The sequence below is a fragment of the Bombina bombina genome, chromosome 4 (genome assembly GCF_027579735.1).
Source record: "Bombina bombina isolate aBomBom1 chromosome 4, aBomBom1.pri, whole genome shotgun sequence".
NCBI classification, from domain to species: domain Eukaryota; kingdom Metazoa; phylum Chordata; class Amphibia; order Anura; family Bombinatoridae; genus Bombina; species Bombina bombina.
This window is the reverse complement of record NC_069502.1, coordinates 43,860,402-43,883,168: the sequence shown is the minus strand read 5'-3', so window position 1 is coordinate 43,883,168 and position 22,767 is coordinate 43,860,402. Positions and strand designations below refer to the sequence as shown.

At 34.9% G+C, this 22,767-nt stretch overlaps 1 protein-coding gene across 1 annotated transcript in view; it reads right to left on the bottom strand.

Moving 5' to 3' along the window:
- LOC128655231 (CD209 antigen-like protein E) overlaps positions 1 to 22,767 on the bottom strand; it is a 106,318-nt gene that overhangs the window by 73,106 nt on the left and 10,445 nt on the right. Inside the window, exon 2 of the mRNA XM_053708898.1 lies at positions 2,305 to 2,364. Within this exon, the coding sequence (XP_053564873.1) occupies positions 2,305 to 2,364 (60 nt within the window). The remainder of the gene's footprint in view (positions 1 to 2,304; positions 2,365 to 22,767) is intronic.

Below are 22,767 nucleotides of genomic sequence, written 5' to 3'. Positions count from 1 at the left end.
TTTTAGTGGTATCATTTAGTGGTAAAAATTATAAGTGCCCCCCCAGTTTTGATTGTTGTATCTTATGTGCCCCCCTATACAGGTGGCCCTCGTTTTACAACGGTTCAATTGACACCGTTTCAGAATAACAACCTTTTTTCCCAGTCGTGTGACTGCTATTGAAAAGCATTGAGAAGCAGTGCATTTATTAAAATAGCCAGTAGATGGAGCTGTCTGAATGCATAGAAAGAACTGTTTGCAGAAAAATGCAAGTGAAGTCTGTGTTGTGTGATTATTTTATTAGGTTTTTAATGCTGTTTAGCAAATGTTTTTGTTCATTTAACTTAGTTTAATTATATATTCTGTGTTGCGTGATTATTTTATTAGGTTTATAATGCTGTTTAGCATTTAAAGTCTTCATTTCAAAGCTTTAAAAATAATGTATTAGGTGTTACTTATAACAATTTTGAGAGGGGCCTGGAACCTATCTCCCTCACTTCCCATTGACTTACATTATAAACTGGGTTTCGATTTACAACCATTCCTTCTGGAACCTAACCCCGGCGTAAACTGAGGGCTACCTGTATATTGTTCCTAGAGTCGCCACTGAGGAGGGGGGTTACTATCAAAAAGCGATCTGGGAGGGGGGAGGGTATGGAGGGGAGCAGCTACACTACAGAAAAAGTGAGGGCTTTTTATAAAAAAAAATTAATTTTATTGCAAAGTGGGTACTTTATGCCAGTACTAAAGATGGCGGGGACAATTGTGGGGTGGGGGGAGGGAAGAGAGCTGTTTGGGAGGGATCAGGGGGTGTGATTTGTCAGGTGGGAGGCTGATCTCTACATTAAAGCTAAAATTAACCCTGCAAGCTACCTAATTAACCCCGTCACTGCTGGGCATAATACAAGTGTCGTGCGCAGCGGCATTTAGCGGCCTTCTAATTACCAAAAAGTAATGCCAAAGCCATATATGTCTGCTATTTCTGAACAAAGGGGATCCCAGAGAAGCATTTACAACCATGTGTGCTATAATTGCACAAGCTGTTTGTAAATAATTTCAGTGAGAAACCCAAAGTTAGTGAAAAAGTGAACGATTTTTTTTATTTGATCGCATTTGGCGGTGAAATGGTGGCATGAAATATATCAAAATGGGCCTACATCAATACTTTGGGTTGTCTACTACACTACCCTAAAGCTAAAATGAACCATAGAAGCTCCCTACATGCTCCCTAATTAACCCCTTCACTGCTTGGCATAATACACGTGTGGTGCGCAGTGGCATTTAGCGGCCTTCTAATTACCAAAAAGCAACGCCAAAGCCATATATGTCTGCTATCTCTGAACAAAGGGGATCCCAAAGAAACATTTAAAACCATTTGTGCCATAATTGCACAAATTGTTTGTAAATAATTTCAGTGAGAAACCTAAAGTTTGTGAAATAATTTATGAAAAAGTGAACAATATTTTTTATTTGATCGCATTTGGCGGTGAAATGGTGGCATGAAATATACCAAAATGGGCCTAGATCAATACTTTGGGATGTCTTCTGAAAAAAAAAAATATATACATGTCAATGGATATTCAGGGATTCCTAAAAGATATCAGTGTCCCAATGTAACTAGCGCTAATTTTGAAGAAAAAAAAAAGTGGTTTGGAAATAGCAAAGTGCTACTTGTATTTATGGCCCTATAACTTGCAAAACAAGCAAAGAACATGTAAACATTGGGTATTTCTAAACTCAGGACAAAATTTAGAAACTATTTAGCATGGGTGTTTTTTGGTGGTTGTAGATGTGTAACAGATTTTGGGGGTCAAAGTTAGAGAAAGTGTGTTTTTTCCATTTTTTCCTCATATTTTATAATTTTTTTTATAGTAAAATATAAGATATGATTAAAATAATGGTATCTTTAGAAAGTCCATTTAATGGCGAGAAAAATGGTATATAATATGTGTGGGTACAGTAAATGAGTAAGAGGAAAATTACAGCTAAATACAAACACCGCAGAAATGTAAAAATAGCCCTGGTCCTTAAGGGAAAGAAATTGAAAAATGGCCTTGTCCTTAAGGGGTTAAACATTTTATTTTACAATTTTAAAGTGCTTACTGCCCCTTTAAGACTACAGATATGTCAAATCTCTTCTGCTCTAGAACTGATATCCAAATCCGTTTCTTCAGGGCTGAACTCCGGCCAAGTCTCTCTCCAGCACAGGTGACATAATCAGGCTCCTACACTTTTATGGGACGTTCTCAGATAACCAGGCCTGAATATTCCTATTCTAGACCTTAATGCTCAGAAATGCTTTTATAAACAGCAAAATGCAATTACCGTTCATCAGCTGCGCTTGAGTGGCAGTGTTGGTGCAGACATCTAGTTTGTTAGAGATATCTGTAAGAGAGTTTAGTAATAAGAAACAGTATAAGGCTGATGAAGGTAAACACAGAATAGATATCTTATGGGCTCCTTACAGTCAGTTATGTACATAAATCAGATGTTATGAAGGTAAGCACAAATAGATATCTTATGGGCTCCTTACAGTCATGGTTATGTACATAAATCAGATGAGGTTATGAAGGTAAGCACAAATAGATATCTTGTTAAGGGCTCCTTACAGTCATGGTTATGTACATAAATCAGATGTTATGAAGGTAAGCACAAATAGATATCTTATGGGCTCCTTACAGTCATGGTTATGTACATAAATCAGATGATGTTATGAAGGTAAGCACAAATAGATATCTTATGGGCTCCTTACAGTCAGTTATGTACATAAATCAGATGATGTTATGAAGGTAAGCACAAATAGATATCGCGTTAAGGGCTCCTTACAGTGTCATGGTTATGTACATAAATCAGATGAGGTTATGAAGGTAAGCACAAATAGATATCTTGTTAAGGGCTCCTTACAGTCATGGTTATGTACATAAATCAGATGATGTTATGAAGGTAAGCACAAATAGATATCTTATGGGCTCCTTACAGTCACGGTTATGTACATAAATCAGATGATGTTATGAAGGTAAGCACAAATAGATATCTTATGGGCTCCTTACAGTCACGGTTATGTACATAAATCAGATGATGTTATGAAGGTAAGCACAAATAGATATCTTGTTAAGGGCTCCTTACAGTGTCATGGTTATGTACATAAATCAGATGTTATGAAGGTAAGCACAAATAGATATCTTATGGGCTCCTTACAGTCAGTTATGTACATAAATCAGATGATGTTATGAAGGTAAGCACAAATAGATATCTTATGGGCTCCTTACAGTGTCATGGTTATGTACATAAATCAGATGATGTTATGTAGGTAAGCACAGAATAGATATCTTATGGGCTCCTTACAGTCATGGTTATGTACATAAATCAGATGATGTTATGAAGGTAAGAACAAATAGATATCTTATGGGCTCCTTACAGTCATGGTTATGTACATAAATCAGATGATGTTATGAAGGTAAGCACAAATAGATATCTTATGGGCTCCTTACAGTCAGTTATGTACATAAGTCAGATGATGTTATGAAGGTAAGCACAAATAGATATCTTATGGGCTCCTTACAGTCAGTTATGTACATAAGTCAGATGATGTTATGAAGGTAAGCACAAATAGATATCTTATGGGCTCCTTACAGTCAGTTATGTACATAAATCAGATGATGTTATGAAGGTAAGCACAAATAGATATTGTGTTAAGGGCTCCTTACAGTGTCATGGTTATGTACATAAATCAGATGATGTTATGAAGGTAAGCACAAATAGATATCGTGTTAAGGGCTCCTTACAGTGTCATGGTTATGTACATAAATCAGATGATGTTATGAAGGTAAGCACAAATAGATATCTTATGGGCCCTTACAGTCATGGTTATGTACATAAATCAGATGATGTTATGAAGGTAAGCACAAATAGATATCTTGTTATGGGCTCCTTACAGTCAGTTATGTACATAAATCAGATGATGTTATGAAGGTAAGCACAAATAGATATCGTGTTAAGGGCTCCTTACAGTCAGTTATGTACATAAATCAGATGATGTTATGAAGGTAAGCACAAATAGATATTTTGTTAAGGGCTCCTTACAGTCATGGTTATGTACATAAATCAGGTGATGTTATGAAGGTAAGCACAAATAGATATCTTGTTATGGGCGCCTTACAGTCATGGTTATGTACATAAATCAGATGATGTTATGAAGGTAAGCACAAATAGATATCTTATGGGCTCCTTACAGTCAGTTATGTACTTAAATGAGATGTTATGAAGGTAAGCACAAATAGATATCTTAAGGGCTCCTTACAGTCAGTTATGTACATAAATCAGATGATGTTATGAAGGTAAGCACAAATAGATATCGTGTTAAGGGCTCCTTACAGTCATGGTTATGTACATAAATCCGGTGATGTTATGAAGGTAAGCACAAGTAGATATCTTGTTAAGGGCTCCTTACAGTCATGGTTATGTACATAAATCAGATGATGTTATGAAGGTAAGCACAAATAGATATCTTATGGGCTCCTTACAGTGTCATGGTTATGTACATAAATCAGATGATGTTATGAAGGTAAGCACAAATAGATATCTTGTTAAGGGCTCCTTACAGTGTCATGGTTATGTACATAAATCAGATGATGTTATGAAGGTAAGCACAAATAGATATCTTATGGGCTCCTTACAGTCATGGTTATGTACATAAATCAGATGTTATGAAGGTAAGCACAAATAGATATCTTATGGGCTCCTTACAGTCATGGTTATGTACATAAATCAGATGATGTTATGAAGGTAAGCACAAATAGATATCTTGTTATGGGCTCCTTACAGTCAGTTATGTACATAAATCAGATGATGTTATGAAGGTAAGCACAAATAGATATCTTATGGGCTCCTTACAGTCATGGTTATGTACATAAATCAGATGATGTTATGAAGGTAAGCACAAATAGATATCTTATGGGCTCCTTACAGTCATGGTTATGTACATAAATCAGATGTTATGAAGGTAAGCACAAATAGATATCTTATGGGCTCCTTACAGTCATGGTTATGTACATAAATCAGATGATGTTATGAAGGTAAGCACAAATAGATATCGTGTTAAGGGCGCCTTACAGTCATGGTTATGTACATAAATCAGATGATGTTATGAAGGTAAGCACAAATAGATATCTTATGGGCTCCTTACAGTCAGTTATGTACTTAAATGAGATGTTATGAAGGTAAGCACAAATAGATATCTTAAGGGCTCCTTACAGTCAGTTATGTACATAAATCAGATGATGTTATGAAGGTAAGCACAAATAGATATCGTGTTAAGGGCTCCTTACAGTCATGGTTATGTACATAAATCAGATGATGTTATGAAGGTAAGCACAAATAGATATCTTAAGGGCTCCTTACAGTCAGTTATGTACATAAATCAGATGATGTTATGAAGGTAAGCACAAATAGATATCGTGTTAAGGGCTCCTTACAGTCATGGTTATGTACATAAATAAGATGATGTTATGAAGGTAAGCACAAATAGATATCTTATGGGCTCCTTACAGTCAGTTATGTACATAAATCAGATGATGTTATGAAGGTAAGCACAAATAGATATCTTGTTAAGGGCTCCTTACAGTGTCATGGTTATGTACATAAATCAGCTGATGTTATGAAGGTAAGCACAAATAGATATCTTATGGGCTCCTTAGAGTCATGGTTATGTACATAAATCTGATGATGTTATGTAGGTAAGCACAGAATAGATATCTTATGGGCTCCTTACAGTCAGTTATGTACATAAATCAGATGATGTTATGAAGGTAAGCACAAATAGATATCGTGTTAAGGGCTCCTTACAGTGTCATGGTTATGTACATAAATCAGATGAGGTTATGAAGGTAAGCACAAATAGATATCTTATAGGCGCCTTACAGTCATGGTTATGTACATAAATCAGATGATGTTATGAAGGTAAGCACAAATAGATATCTTATAGGCTCCTTACAGTCATGGTTATGTACATAAATCAGATGATGTTATGAAGGTAAGCACAAATAGATATCTTGTTATGGGCTCCTTACAGTCATGGTTATGTACATAAATCAGATGATGTTATGAAGGTAAGCACAAGTAGATATCTTATGGGCTCCTTACAGTCATGGTTATGTACATAAATCAGATGATGTTATGAAGGTAAGCACAAATAGATATCTTATGGGCTCCTTACAGTAATGGTTATGTACATAAATCAGATGATGTTATGAAGGTAAGCACAAATAGATATCTTGTTAAGGGCTCCTTACAGTCAGTTATGTACAAAAATCAGATGATGTTATGAAGGTAAGCACAAATAGATATCTTGTTAAGGGCTCCTTACAGTGTAATGGTTATGTACATAATTCAGATGATGTTATGAAGGTAAGCACAAATAGATATCTTGTTAAGGGCTCCTTACAGTGTCATGGTTATGTACATAAATCAGATGATGTTATGAAGGTAAGCACAAATAGATATCTTGTTATAGGCTCCTTACAGTGTCATGGTTATGTACATAAACCAGATGATGTTATGAAGGTAAGCACAAATAGATATCTTGTTAAGGGCTCCTTACAGTCATGGTTATGTACATAAATCAGATGATGTTATGAAGGTAAGCACAAATAGATATCTTATGGGCTCCTTACAGTCATGGTTATGTACATAAATCAGATGATGTTATGAAGGTAAGCACAAATAGATATCTTGTTAAGGGCTCCTTACAGTGTCATGGTTATGTACATAAATCAGATGATGTTATGAAGGTAAGCACAAATAGATATCTTGTTAAGGGCTCCTTACAGTCAGTTATGTACATAAATCAGATGTTATGAAGGTAAGCACAAATAGATATCTTGTTAAGGGCTCCTTACAGTCATGGTTATGTACATAAATCAGATGGTGTTATGAAGGTAAGCACAAATAGATATCTTATGGGCTCCTTACAGTCATGGTTATGTACATAAATCAGATGATGTTATGAAGGTAAGCACAAATAGATATCTTGTTAAGGGCTCCTTACAGTCATGGTTATGTACATAAATCAGATGATGTTATGAAGGTAAGCAGGAATAGATATCTTGTTAAGGGCTCCTTACAGTCATGGTTATGTACATAAATCAGATGATGTTATGAAGGTAAGCATAAATAGATATCTTGTTAAGGGCTCCTTATAGTCAGTTATGTACATAAATAAGATGATGCTATGAAGGTAAGCACGAAAAGATATATTGTTAAGGGCTCCTTACAGTCAGTTATGTACAAAAATCAGATGATGTTATGAAGGTAAGCACAAATAGATATCTTGTTAAGGGCTCCTTACAGTCATGGTTATGTTCATAAATCAGATGATGTTATGAAGGTAAGCACAAATAGATATCAGTTAAGGGCTCCTTACAGTCATGGTTATGTACATAAATCAGATGATGTTATGAAGGTAAGCACAAATAGAAATCTTATGGGCTCCTTACAGTCAGTTATGTACATAAGTCAGATGATGTTATGAAGGTAAGCACAAATAGATATCTTATGGGCTCCTTACAGTCAGTTATGTACATAAGTCAGATGATGTTATGAAGGTAAGCACAAATAGATATCTTATGGGCTCCTTACAGTCAGTTATGTACATAAATCAGATGATGTTATGAAGGTAAGCACAAATAAATATCGTGTTAAGGGCTCCTTACAGTGTCATGGTTATGTACATAAATCAGATGAGGTTATGAAGGTAAGCACAAATAGATATCTTGTTAAGGGCTCCTTACAGTCATGGTTATGTACATAAATCAGATGATGTTATGAAGGTAAGCACAAATAGATATCGTATGGGCCCTTACAGTCATGGTTATGTACATAAATCAGATGATGTTATGAAGGTAAGCACAAATAGATATCTTGTTATGGGCTCCTTACAGTCAGTTATGTACATAAATCAGATGATGTTATGAAGGTAAGCACAAATAGATATCTTGTTATGGGCTCCTTACAGTCAGTTATGTACATAAATCAGATGATGTTATGAAGGTAAGCACAAATAGATATCGTGTTAAGGGCTCCTTACAGTCATGGTTATGTACATAAATCAGGTGATGTTATGAAGGTAAGCACAAATAGATATCTTGTTATGGGCGCCTTACAGTCATGGTTATGTACATAAATCAGATGATGTTATGAAGGTAAGCACAAATAGATATCTTAAGGGCTCCTTACAGTCAGTTATGTACATAAATCAGATGATGTTATGAAGGTAAGCACAAATAGATATCGTGTTAAGGGCTCCTTACAGTCATGGTTATGTACATAAATCAGATGATGTTATGAAGGTAAGCACAAATAGATATCTTGTTAAGGGCTCCTTACAGTGTCATGGTTATGTACATAAATCAGATGATGTTATGAAGGTAAGCACAAATAGATATCTTGTTAAGGGCTCCTTACAGTGTCATGGTTATGTACATAAATCAGATGATGTTATGAAGGTAAGCACAAATAGATATCTTGTTAAGGGCTCCTTACAGTCATGGTTATGTACATAAATCAGATGATGTTATGAAGGTAAGCACAAATAGATATCTTATGGGCTCCTTACAGTCATGGTTATGTACATAAATCAGATGATGTTATGAAGGTAAGCACAAATAGATATCTTGTTAAGGGCTCCTTACAGTCATGGTTATGTACATAAATCAGATGATGTTATGAAGGTAAGCACAAATAGATATCTTATGGGCTCCTTACAGTCATGGTTATGTACATAAATCAGATGTTATGAAGGTAAGCACAAATAGATATCTTGTTAAGGGCTCCTTACAGTGTCATGGTTATGTACATAAATCAGATGTTATGAAGGTAAGCACAAATAAATATCGTGTTAAGGGCTCCTTACAGTGTCATGGTTATGTACATAAATCAGATGAGGTTATGAAGGTAAGCACAAATAGATATCTTGTTAAGGGCTCCTTACAGTCATGGTTATGTACATAAATCAGATGATGTTATGAAGGTAAGCACAAATAGATATCTTATGGGCTCCTTACAGTCATGGTTATGTACATAAATCAGATGTTATGAAGGTAAGCACAAATAAATATCGTGTTAAGGGCTCCTTACAGTGTCATGGTTATGTACATAAATCAGATGAGGTTATGAAGGTAAGCACAAATAGATATCTTGTTAAGGGCTCCTTACAGTCATGGTTATGTACATAAATCAGATGATGTTATGAAGGTAAGCACAAATAGATATCGTATGGGCCCTTACAGTCATGGTTATGTACATAAATCAGATGATGTTATGAAGGTAAGCACAAATAGATATCTTGTTATGGGCTCCTTACAGTCAGTTATGTACATAAATCAGATGATGTTATGAAGGTAAGCACAAATAGATATCTTGTTATGGGCTCCTTACAGTCAGTTATGTACATAAATCAGATGATGTTATGAAGGTAAGCACAAATAGATATCGTGTTAAGGGCTCCTTACAGTCATGGTTATGTACATAAATCAGGTGATGTTATGAAGGTAAGCACAAATAGATATCGTATGGGCCCTTACAGTCATGGTTATGTACATAAATCAGATGATGTTATGAAGGTAAGCACAAATAGATATCTTGTTATGGGCTCCTTACAGTCAGTTATGTACATAAATCAGATGATGTTATGAAGGTAAGCACAAATAGATATCTTGTTATGGGCGCCTTACAGTCATGGTTATGTACATAAATCAGATGATGTTATGAAGGTAAGCACAAATAGATATCTTAAGGGCTCCTTACAGTCAGTTATGTACATAAATCAGATGATGTTATGAAGGTAAGCACAAATAGATATCGTGTTAAGGGCTCCTTACAGTCATGGTTATGTACATAAATCAGATGATGTTATGAAGGTAAGCACAAATAGATATCTTGTTAAGGGCTCCTTACAGTGTCATGGTTATGTACATAAATCAGATGATGTTATGAAGGTAAGCACAAATAGATATCTTGTTAAGGGCTCCTTACAGTGTCATGGTTATGTACATAAATCAGATGATGTTATGAAGGTAAGCACAAATAGATATCTTGTTAAGGGCTCCTTACAGTCATGGTTATGTACATAAATCAGATGATGTTATGAAGGTAAGCACAAATAGATATCTTATGGGCTCCTTACAGTCATGGTTATGTACATAAATCAGATGATGTTATGAAGGTAAGCACAAATAGATATCTTGTTAAGGGCTCCTTACAGTCATGGTTATGTACATAAATCAGATGATGTTATGAAGGTAAGCACAAATAGATATCTTATGGGCTCCTTACAGTCATGGTTATGTACATAAATCAGATGTTATGAAGGTAAGCACAAATAGATATCTTGTTAAGGGCTCCTTACAGTGTCATGGTTATGTACATAAATCAGATGTTATGAAGGTAAGCACAAATAGATATCTTATGGGCTCCTTACAGTCATGGTTATGTACATGAATCAGATGATGTTATGAAGGTAAGCACAAATAGATATCTTATGGGCTCCTTACAGTCATGGTTATGTACATAAATCAGATGATGTTATGAAGGTAAGCACAAATAGAAATCTTATGGGCTCCTTACAGTCAGGTATGTACATAAATCAGATGTTATGAAGGTAAGCACAAATAGATATCTTGTTAAGGGCTCCTTACAGTGTCATGGTTATGTACATAAATCAGATGTTATGAAGGTAAGCACAAATAGATATCTTATGGGCTACTTACAGTCATGGTTATGTACATGAATCAGATGATGTTATGAAGGTAAGCACAAATAGATATCTTATGGGCTCCTTACAGTCATGGTTATGTACATAAAATCAGATGATGTTATGAAGGTAAGCACAAATAGATATCTTGTTAAGGGCTCCTTACAGTCATGGTTATGTACATAAATCAGATGATGTTATGAAGGTAAGCACAAATAGATATCTTATGGGCTCCTTACAGTCATGGTTATGTACATAAATCAGATGATGTTATGAAGGTAAGCACAAATAGATATCTTGTTAAGGGCTCCTTACAGTGTCATGGTTATGTACATAAATCAGATGATGTTATGAAGGTAAGCACAAATAGATATCTTGTTAAGGGCTCCTTACAGTCAGTTATGTACATAAATCAGATGTTATGAAGGTAAGCACAAATAGATATCTTGTTAAGGGCTCCTTACAGTCATGGTTATGTATATAAATCAGATGATGTTATGAAGGTAAGCATGATTAGATATCTTGTTAAGGGCTCCTTACAGTGCCATGGTTATGTACATAAATCAGATGGTGTTATGAAGGTAAGCACAAATAGATATCTTATGGGCTCCTTACAGTCATGGTTATGTACATAAATCAGATGATGTTATGAAGGTAAGCACAAATAGATATCTTGTTAAGGGCTCCTTACAGTCATGGTTATGTACATAAATCAGATGATGTTATGAAGGTAAGCAGGAATAGATATCTTGTTAAGGGCTCCTTACAGTCATGGTTATGTACATAAATCAGATGATGTTATGAAGGTAAGCACAAATAGATATCTTGTTAAGGGCTACTTATAGTCAGTTATGTACATAAATAAGATGATGCTATGAAGGTAAGCACGAAAAGATATATTGTTAAGGGCTCCTTACAGTCAGTTATGTACAAAAATCAGATGATGTTATGAAGGTAAGCACAAATAGATATCTTGTTAAGGGCTCCTTACAGTCATGGTTATGTTCATAAATCAGATGATGTTATGAAGGTAAGCACAAATAGATATCAGTTAAGGGCTCCTTACAGTCATGGTTATGTACATAAATCAGATGATGTTATGAAGGTAAGCACAAATAGAAATCTTATGGGCTCCTTACAGTCAGTTATGTACATAAGTCAGATGATGTTATGAAGGTAAGCACAAATAGATATCTTATGGGCTCCTTACAGTCAGTTATGTACATAAGTCAGATGATGTTATGAAGGTAAGCACAAATAGATATCTTGTTAAGGGCTCCTTACAGTCATGGTTATGTACATAAATCAGATGATGTTATGAAGGTAAGCAGGAATAGATATCTTGTTAAGGGCTCCTTACAGTCATGGTTATGTACATAAATCAGATGATGTTATGAAGGTAAGCACAAATAGATATCTTGTTAAGGGCTCCTTATAGTCAGTTATGTACATAAATAAGATGATGCTATGAAGGTAAGCACGAAAAGATATATTGTTAAGGGCTCCTTACAGTCAGTTATGTACAAAAATCAGATGATGTTATGAAGGTAAGCACAAATAGATATCTTGTTAAGGGCTCCTTACAGTCATGGTTATGTTCATAAATCAGATGATGTTATGAAGGTAAGCACAAATAGATATCAGTTAAGGGCTCCTTACAGTCATGGTTATGTACATAAATCAGATGATGTTATGAAGGTAAGCACAAATAGATATCTTATGGGCTCCTTACAGTCATGGTTATGTACATAAATCAGATGTTATGAAGGTAAGCACAAATAGATATCTTGTTAAGGGCTCCTTACAGTGTCATGGTTATGTACATAAATCAGATGTTATGAAGGTAAGCACAAATAGATATCTTATGGGCTCCTTACAGTCATGGTTATGTACATGAATCAGATGATGTTATGAAGGTAAGCACAAATAGATATCTTATGGGCTCCTTACAGTCATGGTTATGTACATAAATCAGATGATGTTATGAAGGTAAGCACAAATAGAAATCTTATGGGCTCCTTACAGTCAGGTATGTACATAAATCAGATGTTATGAAGGTAAGCACAAATCGATATCTTGTTAAGGGCTCCTTACAGTGTCATGGTTATGTACATAAATCAGATGTTATGAAGGTAAGCACAAATAGATATCTTATGGGCTCCTTACAGTCATGGTTATGTACATGAATCAGATGATGTTATGAATGTAAGCACAAATAGATATCTTATGGGCTCCTTACAGTCATGGTTATGTACATAAATCAGATGATGTTATGAAGGTAAGCACAAATAGATATCTTGTTAAGGGCTCCTTACAGTCATGGTTATGTACATAAATCAGATGATGTTATGAAGGTAAGCACAAATAGATATCTTATGGGCTCCTTACAGTCATGGTTATGTACATAAATCAGATGATGTTATGAAGGTAAGCACAAATAGATATCTTGTTAAGGGCTCCTTACAGTGTCATGGTTATGTACATAAATCAGATGATGTTATGAAGGTAAGCAGAAATAGATATCTTGTTAAGGGCTCCTTACAGTCAGTTATGTACATAAATCAGATGTTATGAAGGTAAGCACAAATAGATATCTTGTTAAGGGCTCCTTACATTCATGGTTATGTATATAAATCAGATGATGTTATGAAGGTAAGCATGATTAGATATCTTGTTAAGGGCTCCTTACAGTGCCATGGTTATGTACATAAATCAGATGGTGTTATGAAGGTAAGCACAAATAGATATCTTATGGGCTCCTTACAGTCATGGTTATGTACATAAATCAGATGATGTTATGAAGGTAAGCACAAATAGATATCTTGTTAAGGGCTCCTTACAGTCATGGTTATGTACATAAATCAGATGATGTTATGAAGGTAAGCACAAATAGATATCTTGTTAAGGGCTCCTTATAGTCAGTTATGTACATAAATAAGATGATGCTATGAAGGTAAGCACGAAAAGATATATTGTTAAGGGCTCCTTACAGTCAGTTATGTACAAAAATCAGATGATGTTATGAAGGTAAGCACAAATAGATATCTTGTTAAGGGCTCCTTACAGTCATGGTTATGTACATAAATCAGATGATGTTATGAAGGTAAGCACAAATAGAAATCTTATGGGCTCCTTACAGTCAGTTATGTACATAAGTCAGATGATGTTATGAAGGTAAGCACAAATAGATATCTTATGGGCTCCTTACAGTCAGTTATGTACATAAATCAGATGATGTTATGAAGGTAAGCACAAATAAATATCGTGTTAAGGGCTCCTTACAGTGTCATGGTTATGTACATAAATCAGATGAGGTTATGAAGGTAAGCACAAATAGATATCTTGTTAAGGGCTCCTTACAGTCATGGTTATGTACATAAATCAGATGATGTTATGAAGGTAAGCACAAATAGATATCGTATGGGCCCTTACAGTCATGGTTATGTACATAAATCAGATGATGTTATGAAGGTAAGCACAAATAGATATCGTATGGGCCCTTACAGTCATGGTTATGTACATAAATCAGATGATGTTATGAAGGTAAGCACAAATAGATATCTTATGGGCGCCTTACAGTCATGGTTATGTACATAAATCAGATGATGTTATGAAGGTAAGCACAAATAGATATCTTAAGGGCTCCTTACAGTCAGTTATGTACATAAATCAGATGATGTTATGAAGGTAAGCACAAATAGATATCGTGTTAAGGGCTCCTTACAGTCATGGTTATGTACATAAATCAGATGATGTTATGAAGGTAAGCACAAATAGATATCTTGTTAAGGGCTCCTTACAGTGTCATGGTTATGTACATAAATCAGATGATGTTATGAAGGTAAGCACAAATAGATATCTTATGGGCTCCTTACAGTCATGGTTATGTACATAAATCAGATGATGTTATGAAGGTAAGCACAAATAGATATCTTGTTAAGGGCTCCTTACAGTCATGGTTATGTACATAAATCAGATGATGTTATGAAGGTAAGCACAAATAGATATCTTATGGGCTCCTTACAGTCATGGTTATGTACATAAATCAGATGATGTTATGAAGGTAAGCACAAATAGATATCTTGTTAAGGGCTCCTTACAGTCATGGTTATGTACATAAATCAGATGATGTTATGAAGGTAAGCACAAATAGATATCTTATGGGCTCCTTACAGTCCTGGTTATGTACATAAATCAGATGTTATGAAGGTAAGCACAAATAGATATCTTGTTAAGGGCTCCTTACAGTGTCATGGTTATGTACATAAATCAGATGTTATGAAGGTAAGCACAAATAGATATCTTATGGGCTCCTTACAGTCATGGTTATGTACATGAATCAGATGATGTTATGAAGGTAAGCACAAATAGATATCTTATGGGCTCCTTACAGTCATGGTTATGTACATAAATCAGATGATGTTATGAAGGTAAGCACAAATAGAAATCTTATGGGCTCCTTACAGTCAGGTATGTACATAAGTCAGATGATGTTATGAAGGTAAGCACAAATAGATATCTTATGGGCTCCTTACAGTCAGTTATGTACATAAGTCAGATGATGTTATGAAGGTAAGCACAAATAGATATCTTATGGGCTCCTTACAGTCAGTTATGTACATAAATCAGATGATGTTATGAAGGTAAGCACAAATAAATATCGTGTTAAGGGCTCCTTACAGTGTCATGGTTATGTACATAAATCAGATGAGGTTAAGAAGGTAAGCACAAATAGATATCTTGTTAAGGGCTCCTTACAGTCATGGTTATGTACATAAATCAGGTGATGTTATGAAGGTAAGCACAAATAGATATCTTGTTATGGGCGCCTTACAGTCATGGTTATGTACATAAATCAGATGATGTTATGAAGGTAAGCACAAATAGATATCTTAAGGGCTCCTTACAGTCAGTTATGTACTTAAATGAGATGTTATGAAGGTAAGCACAAATAGATATCTTAAGGGCTCCTTACAGTCAGTTATGTACATAAATCAGATGATGTTATGAAGGTAAGCACAAATAGATATCGTGTTAAGGGCTCCTTACAGTCATGGTTATGTACATAAATCAGGTGATGTTATGAAGGTAAGCACAAGTAGATATCTTGTTAAGGGCTCCTTACAGTCATGGTTATGTACATAAATCAGATGTTATGAAGGTAAGCACAAATAGATATCTTATGGGCTCCTTACAGTGTCATGGTTATGTACATAAATCAGATGATGTTATGAAGGTAAGCACAAATAGATATCTTGATAAGGGCTCCTTACAGTGTCATGGTTATGTACATAAATCAGATGATGTTATGAAGGTAAGCACAAATAGATATCTTGTTATGGGCTCCTTACAGTCAGTTATGTACATAAATCAGATGATGTTATGAAGGTAAGCACAAATAGATATCGTGTTAAGGGCTCCTTACAGTCAGTTATGTACATAAATCAGATGATGTTATGAAGGTAAGCACAAATAGATATCTTGTTAAGGGCTCCTTACAGTCATGGTTATGTACATAAATCAGATGATGTTATGAAGGTAAGCACAAATAGATATCTTATGGGCTCCTTACAGTCATGGTTATGTACATAAATCAGATGATGTTATGAAGGTAAGCACAAATAGATATCTTGTTAAGGGCTCCTTACAGTCATGGTTATGTACATAAATCAGATGATGTTATGAAGGTAAGCACAAATAGATATCTTATGGGCTCCTTACAGTCATGGTTATGTACATAAATCAGATGTTATGAAGGTAAGCACAAATAGATATCTTGTTAAGGGCTCCTTACAGTGTCATGGTTATGTACATAAATCAGATGTTATGAAGGTAAGCACAAATAGATATCTTATGGGCTCCTTACAGTCATGGTTATGTACATGAATCAGATGATGTTATGAAGGTAAGCACAAATAGATATCTTATGGGCTCCTTACAGTCATGGTTATGTACATAAATCAGATGATGTTATGAAGGTAAGCACAAATAGAAATCTTATGGGCTCCTTACAGTCAGGTATGTACATAAGTCAGATGATGTTATGAAGGTAAGCACAAATAGATATCTTATGGGCTCCTTACAGTCAGTTATGTACATAAGTCAGATGATATTATGAAGGTAAGCACAAATAGATATCTTATGGGCTCCTTACAGTCAGTTATGTACATAAATCAGATGATGTTATGAAGGTAAGCACAAATAAATATCGTGTTAAGGGCTCCTTACAGTGTCATGGTTATGTACATAAATCAGATGAGGTTATGAAGGTAAGCACAAATAGATATCTTGTTATGGGCGCCTTACAGTCATGGTTATGTACATAAATCAGATGATGTTATGAAGGTAAGCACAAATAGATATCTTAAGGGCTCCTTACAGTCAGTTATGTACTTAAATGAGATGTTATGAAGGTAAGCACAAATAGATATCTTAAGGGCTCCTTACAGTCAGTTATGTACATAAATCAGATGATGTTATGAAGGTAAGCACAAATAGATATCGTGTTAAGGGCTCCTTACAGTCATGGTTATGTACATAAATCAGGTGATGTTATGAAGGTAAGCACAAGTAGATATCTTGTTAAGGGCTCCTTACAGTCATGGTTATGTACATAAATCAGATGTTATGAAGGTAAGCACAAATAGATATCTTATGGGCTCCTTACAGTGTCATGGTTATGTACATAAATCAGATGATGTTATGAAGGTAAGCACAAATAGATATCTTGATAAGGGCTCCTTACAGTGTCATGGTTATGTACATAAATCAGATGATGTTATGAAGGTAAGCACAAATAGATATCGTGTTAAGGGCTCCTTACAGTCAGTTATGTACATAAATCAGATGATGTTATGAAGGTAAGCACAAATAGATATCTTAAGGGCTCCTTACAGTCATGGTTATGTACATAAATCAGATGATGTTATGAAGGTAAGCACAAATAGATATCTTATGGGCTCCTTACAGTGTCATGGTTATGTACATAAATCAGATGTTATGAAGGTAAGCACAAATAGATATCTTATGGGCTCCTTACAGTCATGGTTATGTACATGAATCAGATGATGTTATGAAGGTAAGCACAAATAGATATCTTATGGGCTCCTTACAGTCATGGTTATGTACATGAATCAGATGATGTTATGAAGGTAAGCACAAATAGATATCTTATGGGCTCCTTACAGTCATGGTTATGTACATAAATCAGATGATGTTATGAAGGTAAGCACAAATAGATATCTTGTTAAGGGCTCCTTACAGTGTCATGGTTATGTACATAAATCAGATGATGTTATGAAGGTAAGCACAGAATAGATATCTTATGGGCTCCTTACAGTGTCATGGTTATGTACATAAATCAGATGATGTTATGTAGGTAAGCACAGAATAGATATCTTATGGGCTCCTTACAGTCATGGTTATGTACATAAATCAGATGTTATGAAGGTAAGCACAAATAGATATCTTATGGGCTCCTTACAGTCATGGTTATGTACATAAATCAGATGATGTTATGAAGGTAAGCACAAATAGATATCTTATGGGCTCCTTACAGTCATGGTTATGTACATAAATCAGATGATGTTATGAAGGTAAGCACAAATAGATATCTTATGGGCTCCTTACAGTCATGGTTATGTACATAAATCAGATGATGTTATGAAGGTAAGCACAAATAGATATCTTATGGGCTCCTTACAGTCAGTTATGTACATAAATCAGATGATGTTATGAAGGTAAGCACAAATAGATATCGTGTTAAGGGCTCCTTACAGTGTCATGGTTATGTACATAAATCAGATGAGGTTATGAAGGTAAGCACAAATAGATATCTTGTTAAGGGCTCCTTACAGTCATGGTTATGTACATAAATCAGATGATGTTATGAAGGTAAGCACAAATAGATATCTTATGGGCTCCTTACAGTCATGGTTATGTACATAAATCAGATGATGTTATGAAGGTAAGCACAAATAGATATCTTGTTATGGGCTCCTTACAGTAATGGTTATGTACATAAATCAGATGATGTTATGAAGGTAAGCACAAATAGATATCTTATGGGCTCCTTACAGTAATGGTTATGTACATAAATCAGATGATGTTATGAAGGTAAGCACAAATAGATATCTTGTTAAGGGCTCCTTACAGTCAGTTATGTACATAAATCAGATGTTATGAAGGTAAGCACAAATAGATATCTTGTTAAGGGCTCCTTACAGTGTCATGGTTATGTACATAAATCAGATGATGTTATGAAGGTAAGCACAAATAGATATCTTGTTAAGGGCTCCTTACAGTGTCATGGTTATGTACATAAATCAGATGATGTTATGAAGGTAAGCACAAATAGATATCTTGTTATAGGCTCCTTACAGTGTCATGGTTATGTACATAAATCAGATGATGTTATGAAGGTAAGCACAAATAGATATCTTGTTAAGGGCTCCTTACAGTGCCATGGTTATGTACATAAATCAGATGATGTTATGAAGGTAAGCACAAATAGATATCTTATGGGCTCCTTACAGTCATGGTTATGTACATAAATCAGATGATGTTATGAAGGTAAGCACAAATAGATATCTTGTTAAGGGCTCCTTACAGTCATGGTTATGTACATAAATCAGATGATGTTATGAAGGTAAGCACAAATAGATATCTTGTTAAGGGCTCCTTATAGTCAGTTATGTACATAAATCAGATGATGCTATGAAGGTAAGCACGAAAAGATATATTGTTAAGGGCTCCTTACAGTCAGTTATGTACATAAATCAGATGATGTTATGAAGGTAAGCAATAGATATCTTGTTAAGGGCTCCTTACAGTGTCATGGTTATGTACATAAATCAGATGATGTTATGAAGGTAAGCACAAATAGATATCTTGTTAAGGGCTCCTTACAGTGTCATGGTTATGTACATAAATCAGATGATCTTATGAAGGTAAGCATGAATAGATATCTTATGGGCTCCTTACAGTCATGGTTATGTACATAAATCAGATGATGTTATGAAGGTAAGCAATAGATATCTTGTTAAGGGCTCCTTACAGTGTCATGGTTATGTACATAAATCAGATGATGTTATGAAGGTAAGCACAAATAGATATCTTGTTAAGGGCTCCTTACAGTGTCATGGTTATGTACATAAATCAGATGATCTTATGAAGGTAAGCATGAATAGATATCTTGTTAAGGGCTCCTTACAGTGTCATGTTATGTACATAAATCAGATGATGTTATGAAGGTAAGCACAGATAGATATCTTGTTATGGGCCCCTACAGTCATGGTTATGTACATAAATCAGATGATGTTATGAAGGTAAGCACAAATAGATATCTTGTTAAGGGTTCCTTACAGTGTCATGGTTATGTACATAAATCAGATGATGTTATGAAGGTAAGCACAAATAGATATCTTATGGGCTCCTTACAGTCATGGTTATGTACATAAATCAGATGATGTTATGAAGGTAAGCACAAATAGATATCTTGTTAAGGGCTCCTTACAGTCATGGTTATGTACATAAATCAGATGATGTTATGAAGGTAAGCACAAATAGATATCTTGTTAAGGGCTCCTTACAGTCATGGTTATGTACATAAATCAGATGATGTTATGAAGGTAAGCACAAATAGATATCTTATGGGCTCCTTACAGTCAGTTATGTACATAAATCAGATGATGTTATGAAGGTAAGCACAAATAGATATCTTGTTAAGGGCTCCTTACAGTGTCATGGTTATGTACATAAATCACATGATGTTATGAAGGTAAGCACAAATAGATTTCTTGTTAAGGGCTCCTTACAGTCATGGTTATGTATATAAATCAGATGATGTAATGAAGTTAAGCACAAATAGATATCTTGTTATGGGCTCCTTACAGTCAGTTATGTACATAAATCAGATGATGTTATGAAGGTAAGCACAAATAGATATCTTGTTAAGGGCTCCTTACAGTCAGTTATGTACATAAATCAGATGATGTTATGAAGGTAAGCACAAATAGATATCTTGTTAAGGGCTCCTTACAGTGTCATGGTTATGTACATAAATCAGATGATGTTATGAAGGTAAGCACAAATAGATATCTTATGGGCTCCTTACAGTCAGTTATGTACATAAATCAGATGATGTTATGAAGGTAAGCACAAATAGATATCTTGTTAAGGGCTCCTTACAGTCAGTTATGTACATAAATCAGATGATGTTATGAAGGTAAGCACAAATAGATATCTTGTTAAGGGCTCCTTACAGTCATGGTTATGTACATAAATCAGATGATGTTATGAAGGTAAGCACAAATAGATATCTTGTTAAGGGCTCCTTACAGTCAGTTATGTACATAAATCAGATGATGTTATGAAGGTAAGCACAAATAGATATCTTGTTAAGGGCTCCTTACAGTCAGTTATGTACATAAATCAGATGATGCTATGAAGGTAAGCACGAAAAGATATCTTGTTAAGGGCTCCTTACAGTCAGTTATGTACATAAATCAGATGATGTTATGAAGGTAAGCACAAATAGATATCAGTTAAGGGCTCCTTACAGTCAGGTATGTACATAAATCAGATGTTATGAAGGTAAGCAATAGATATCTTGTTAAGGGCTCCATACAGTGTCATGGTTATGTACATAAATCAGATGATCTTATAAAGGTAAGCATGAATAGATATCTTGTTAAGGGCTCCTTACAGTCATGGTTATGTACATAAATCAGATGATGTTATGAAGGTAAGCACAAATAGATATTTTGTTAAGGGCTCCTTACAGTCATGGTTATGTACATAAATCAGATGATGTTATGAAGGTAAGCACGAATAGATATCTTGTTATGGGCTCCTTACAGTCATGGTTATGTACATAAATCAGATGATGTTATGAAGGTAAGCACAAACAGATATCTTGTTAAGGGTTCCTTACAGTGTCATGGTTATGTACATAAATCAGATAATGTTATGAAGGTAAGCACAAATAGATATCTTGTTAAGGGCTCCTTACAGTCATGGTTATGTACATAAATCAGGTGATGTTATGAAGGTAAGCACAAATAGATATCTTGTTAAGGGCTCCTTACAGTCATGGTTATGAACATAAATCAGATGATGTTATGAAGGTAAGCACAAATAGATATCTTGTTAAGGGCTCCTTACAGTGTCATGGTTATGTACATAAATCAGATGAGGTTATGAAGGTAAGCACAAATAGATATCTTGTTAAGGGCTCCTTACAGTCATGGTTATGTACATAAATCAGATGATGTTATGAAGGTAAACACAAATAGATATCTTGTTAAGGGCTCCTTTGCAGTCATGGTTATGTACATAAATCAGATGATGTTATGAAGGTAAGCACGGATATCTTGTTAAGGGCTCCTTACAGTCATGGTTATGTACATAAATCAGATGATGTTATGAAGGTAAGCACAAATAGATATCTTGTTAAGGGCTCCTTACAGTGTCATGGTTATGTACATAAATCAGATGATGTTATGAAGGTAAGCACGAATAGATATCTTGTTATGGGCTCCTTACAGTCATGGTTATGTACATAAATCAGATGATGTTATGAAGGTAAGCACAAACAGATATCTTGTTAAGGGTTCCTTACAGTGTCATGGTTATGTACATAAATCAGATAATGTTATGAAGGTAAGCACAAATAGATATCTTGTTAAGGGCTCCTTACAGTCATGGTTATGTACATAAATCAGGTGATGTTATGAAGGTAAGCACAAATAGATATCTTGTTAAGGGCTCCTTACAGTCATGGTTATGAACATAAATCAGATGATGTTATGAAGGTAAGCACAAATAGATATCTTGTTAAGGGCTCCTTACAGTGTCATGGTTATGTACATAAATCAGATGAGGTTATGAAGGTAAGCACAAATAGATATCTTGTTAAGGGCTCCTTACAGTCATGGTTATGTACATAAATCAGATGATGTTATGAAGGTAAACACAAATAGATATCTTGTTAAGGGCTCCTTTGCAGTCATGGTTATGTACATAAATCAGATGATGTTATG